The sequence below is a fragment of the Blennius ocellaris genome, assembly GCF_963422515.1.
Source record: "Blennius ocellaris genome assembly, contig: SCAFFOLD_193, whole genome shotgun sequence".
NCBI classification, from domain to species: Eukaryota; Metazoa; Chordata; class Actinopteri; order Blenniiformes; family Blenniidae; genus Blennius; species Blennius ocellaris.
The window spans coordinates 5001-10858 of record NW_027662228.1 but is presented as its reverse complement, the minus strand read 5'-3'; the positions used below and the strand labels follow the sequence as shown (position 1 = coordinate 10858).

Here is a 5858-nt window from a genome sequence, read left to right as displayed (position 1 = left end):
GTGTGTTGTTTTATTTGTGGAGAAGAAAATTCTACGGTACGCGACTTCAAATTCATACTGCAAAAGTACAAGTTGTACTTTTAGAAGTACTCAAACCTTTTTCACCAATAATAATAATAAATTCCTCCATAAACTATCTGCTGTGACCCGGCTGGAGGACAGGCGGCTCGTCAAGGCGGATACATTTAACACACCTGGACTTCCGGTCGCTGTCTTTCAAACTACAAGCTTGCAAACGAAGCGGACGTACGTATGGACCTTTGATTCAGTATCGTGTTTTTGCAGAATTTATCGAAGTTTTTTCTCTTTCAGGAAGTTTTCGTGTCTAGTTTTTAATCTTTTACATATTTTCTGTCTCATTGTGATGGTTTATTCCACTTTTTATTAAACGAGGTGTCTTTTATGATGTAAGGTCTCATTGTGCTGGTTTAGGAAACTGTTATGTTTTGTGTTTTTCAGCTGATATCTACTTTTTTGAATATTTAGTCTCAATGTGCTGGTTTGTCCCATTTTTTTGTCTTTTTTTTTACTTTTCGGTATTTAGTTTCCCCATTCTATGTTTCTGGACACTTTTTTTGGGGAATCATTGTGACTTTTCGTATATTTAATTATGTGCTGCTTTGTTCTTTTCAGTGTGTTTCTTGGTTTCCCAGCTGGTTATTCCCCCCCATGTCGGCTCATCCCCCCCCCCCCCAGAAGCTCGTGTGGCGCTGCGGCACTTTTATTGTGGCAGCGGCTCACCCGGATGTGGACGCGGTGCCGAGCGGGGCTTGACGGCGGTAGCTCGGCTTGTCTTGTTCGCCCGGCGGAGGGACTTCCAGCTCCGGCGGCGGCGGGACGGCGGGCGATGGGACACCGGGGAGCGTCAGGCCGGACTCAGAGCACCGCAGGCCGGACTCAGAGCACCGCAGGCCGGACTCAGCCTCCGGGCAGCCGGCGGCTCTAGTTCCCGCTCGCAGCGGCTCACGCGCTTCTGTCGGAGGGCGAAGCGGAGCGGAGTTGTCGGGGAGGCCGGGAGAAGTTTTTTCCGCGGCGGGGAGGAGGAGGTGGTGGTTGGGGGGTGGTGGTGGTGGTGGTGGTGGAGGTAGGGGGTGGAGGCTCCGGGCAGCGGCCGTCATGGAGGAGCCCGGCTCGGCCCTGGAGAAGAACGTGGCCGACCTCACCGTCATGGACGTGTACGACATCGCCGCCGTCGTCGGCCAGGAGTTCGAGCGCATCATCGACCAGTACGGCTGCGAGGCTCTGTCCCGCCTCATGCCCAAGGTGGTCCGGGTCCTGGAGGTCCTGGAGGTCCTGGTGAGCCGCAGCAGCATCGGCCCGGAGACCGAGGAGCTCCGCCTGGAGCTCGACCGGCTGAGGCTGGAGCGTCTGGACCGGCTGGAGAAGGAGAAGAAGCACCGCAAGGTCCCGACGCTTGTTCATGCCTTTATTCACTGTTTAGAACACATTAGAACTGTTTATAACACATTAGAACTGTTTATAACAACTCTTTAGAAGAAGCACCGCAAGGTCCCGACGCTTGTTCATGCCTTTATTCACTGTTTATAACACCTCATCACTGTTTATTACACATTAGAACTGTTTATAACAACTCTTTAGAAGAAGCACCGCAAGGTCCCGACGCTTGTTCATGCCTTTATTCACTGTTTATAACACCTTATCACTGTTTATTACACATTAGAACTGTTTATAACACCTTATCACTGATTATAACAACTCTTTAGAAGAAGCACCGCAAGGTCCCGACGCTTGTTCATGCCTTTATTCACTGTTTATAACACCTCATCACTGTTTATTACACATTAGAACTGTTTATAACACATTAGAACTGTTTATAACAACTCTTTAGAAGAAGCACCGCAAGGTCCCGACGCTTGTTCATGCCTTTATTCACTGTTTATAACACCTTATCACTGATTATAACAACTCTTTAGAAGAAGCACCGCAAGGTCCCGACGCTTGTTCATGCCTTTATTCACTGTTTATAACACCTCATCACTGTTTATTACACATTAGAACTGTTTATAACACATTAGAACTGTTTATAACAACTCTTTAGAAGAAGCACCGCAAGGTCCCGACGCTTGTTCATGCCTTTATTCACTGTTTATAACACCTTATCACTGTTTATTACACATTAGAACTGTTTATAACAACTCTTTAGAAGAAGCACCGCAAGGTCCCGACGCTTATTCATGCCTTTATTAACTGTTTATAACTGTTTAGAACACATAACTGTTTATAACACCTTAGAACTGTTTATAACACCTTATCACTGTTTTTAACACCTTATCACTGTTTATAACAACTTATCACTGTTTATAACACCTTAGAACTGTTTATAACACCTTATCACTGATTATAACAACTCTAGAAGAAGCACCACAAGGTCCCGATGCTTATTGATGCCTTTTATTAACTGTTTAGAACACATAACTGTTTATAACACCTTAGAACTGTTTATAACACGTTAGAACTGTTTAGAACACCTTAGAACTGTTTATAACAACTCTTTAGAAGAAGCACCGCAAGGTCCCGACGCTTATTGATGCCTTTATAAATGTTTAGAACTGTTTAGAACACCTTAGAACTGTTTATAATGCATTAGAACTGTTTATAACGCATTAGAACTGTTTATAACACATTAGAACTGTTTATAACAACTCTTTAGAAGAAGCACCGCAAGGTCCCGACGCTTATTGATGCCTTTATAAATGTTTAGAACTGTTTAGAACACCTTAGAACTGTTTATAATGCATTAGAACTGTTTATAACGCATTAGAACTGTTTATAACACATTAGAACTGTTTATAACAACTCTTTAGAAGAAGCACCGCAAGGTCCCGACGCTTATTGATGCCTTTATAAATGTTTAGAACTGTTTAGAACACCTTAGAACTGTTTATAATGCATTAGAACTGTTTATAACGCATTAGAACTGTTTATAACACATTAGAACTGTTTATAACACATTAGAACTGTTTATAACAACTCTTTAGAAGAAGCACCGCAAGGTCCCAACGCTTATTGATGCCTTTATAAATGTTTAGAACTGTTTAGAACACCTTAGAACTGTTTATAATGCATTAGAACTGTTTATAACGCATTAGAACTGTTTATAACACATTAGAACTGTTTATAACAGCTCTTTAGAAGAAGCACCGCAAGGTCCCGATGCTTATTGATGCCTTTATAAATGTTTATAACACATATCTGTTTATAACACCTTAGAACTGTTTATAACAACAAGAAGCTTTACCAGGTCCTCAGCAGCCAGGGTTTAGATAAAACAATGTTTATAACATAACTGTTATAGTTTATAACAATGTATAACAGTTTATAACAGGTGATAACTTTTCATAATAAGTTTATAAAAACATGCCATATTTCTAATACATTATTTGCACATTGGAAAGGTTTATAACAAATTCTAGCAGTTTAGACTTTATAACACTTTATTACATCATGTTATAACAATTTATTACACTAAAAGTAAAAGTACTGCAGTGAAAATATTGTTTTTGTAACTTATACAATAAAACTATAAGCAGTATTTTATATTTACATTATATATTTATCTGACAGAATTCAGTAAAATGTACTTTAGAAATACTTGAATAAATCATACTACCATAAATACTCTTTTTTAATAAATATAAATTACAAGTAAAATCATATTATTTTAACACAATTACACCCAAAAATATTCTATTAAAGTAATCCAGTGTAAGAAATTATAATTCTTTAAAGTATTTATCCACAAAATACTCAAATCCCAGTCCAGCAGTGAAAATATTGTTTTGACTTTAAAAGTACTCCATTACAAGTGTGTGTGTGTGTGTGTGTGTGTGTGTGTGTGTGTGTGTGTGTGGTGACTGATTAACTGTGTCTCATGACTGTGACAGTGTCTGCACCTCACAGCCTGTAAAATCACACCAGTGCAACACACACACACACACACACACACACACACACACACACACACACACACACACACACACACACACACACACACACACACACACACACACACACACACACACACACACACACACACACACAACGCATCACTTCTCTTTATAGCTCTCAAACAGCAAACGCACTTGATACTCACTTTGAGTGTGTGTGTGTGTGTGTGTGTGCGTGTGTGTGTGTGTGTGTGTGTGTGTGTGTGTGTGTGTGTGTGTGTGTGTGTGTGTGTGTGTGTGTGTGTGTGTGTGTGTGTGTGTGTGTGTGCGCGTGTGTGCGCGTGTGTGTGTGTGTGTGTGTGTGTGTGTGTGTGTGTGTGTGTGTGTGTGTGTGTGTGTGTGTGTGTGTGTGTGTGTGTGTGTGTGTGTGTGTGTGTGTCAGAGCAGCTTTGGTTGTTTCGTCTCTTCCTGGTTCACAGAAGCTTCTAACAGATTAAAATAATTTTTCTAAGAACTTTAATAAAAAGTAGTTTTCTAAACTTCCCTCAGGAAGTAGAATCTAAGTAGTAAACATAAACTGTATATTTCCATTAGACTCCTGGCGCCAGTTTACCTCCCGTCTCTCCAGACAAACTTATTTGTATTATTTCCTCAAGCTTCACGTCTCCATGACGACCGGTCCAGAGGACAGTCGGTCCCAGGAGGTGTTTGTGCTGAAACAACCACCAGTAGAACGTAGTGCGGTTGCTATGGCAACACAAATTACATAAATATTGTTTCCATCAGTAACAAAACCCAAAATGCTTCCTGCTCCAGAGACCTCTAGGACAGTGGAGGACAGTGGAGGACAGTGGAGGACAGTGGTGGACAGTGGTGGACAGGTGTTGAGAGTGAAGGACAGTGGAGGACAGGTGTGGACAGTGGAGGACATGTGAGGACAGTGGAGGACCGGTGAGGACAGTGGAGGACAGGTGTGGACAGTGGTGGACAGTGGAGGACAGGTGTTGAGAGTGAAGGACAGTGGAGGACAGGTGTGGACAGTGAAGGACAGGTGTGGACCGTGGAGGACAGGTGTGGACAGTGGAGGACAGGTGAGGACAGTGGAGGACAGGTGTGGACAGTGGAGGACAGGTGTTGAGAGTGAAGGACAGTGGAGGACAGGTGTGGACAGTGAAGGACAGGTGTGGACAGTGGAGGACAGGTGTTGAGAGTGAAGGACAGTGGAGGACAGGTGTGGACAGTGAAGGACAGGTGTGGACAGTGGAGGACAGGTGTGGACAGTGGAGGACAGGTGAGGACAGTGAAGGACAGTGGAGGACAGTGAAGGACAGTGGAGGACAGGTGTGGACAGTGGAGGACAGGTGTGGACAGTGAAGGACAGTGGAGGACAGGTGTGGACAGTGGAGGACAGGTGTGGACAGTGGAGGACAGGTGTGGACAGTGGAGGACAGTGGTGGACAGTGGAGGACAGGGGTGGACAGTGGAGGACAGTGGTGGACAGTAGAGGACAGATGTGGACAGTGGAGGACAGTGAAGGACAGTGGAAGACAGTGGTGGACAGTAGAGGACAGATGTGGACAGTGGAGGACAGGTGTGGACAGTGGAAGACAGTAGAGGACAGGTGTGGACAGTGGAGGACAGGTGTGGACAGTGGAGGACAGTGGTGGACAGTGGAGGACAGTGGTGGACAGTGGAGGACAGGGGTGGACAGTGGAGGACAGTGGTGGACAGTAGAGGACAGATGTGGACAGTGGAGGACAGTGAAGGACAGTGGAAGACAGTGGTGGACAGTAGAGGACAGATGTGGACAGTGGAGGACAGTGGAAGACAGTGGTGGACAGTAGAGGACAGGTGTGGACAGTGGAAGACAGTAGAGGACAGGTGTGGACAGTGGAGGACAGGTGTGGACAGTGGAAGACAGTAGAGGACAGGTGTGGACAGTGGAGGACA

The 5858-nt window shown here is 44.2% G+C and overlaps 1 protein-coding gene across 1 annotated transcript in view; it reads left to right on the top strand.

Moving 5' to 3' along the window:
* Window positions 1-1094: 1094 nt before the first annotated feature.
* The window catches only part of rilpl1 (Rab interacting lysosomal protein-like 1), a 9513-nt gene continuing 4749 nt past the window's right edge, over window positions 1095-5858 (top strand). Inside the window, 1 exon segment of the mRNA XM_080521475.1 lies at window positions 1095-1404. Within this exon segment, the coding sequence (XP_080377601.1) occupies window positions 1117-1404 (288 nt within the window). The 5' untranslated portion in view covers window positions 1095-1116.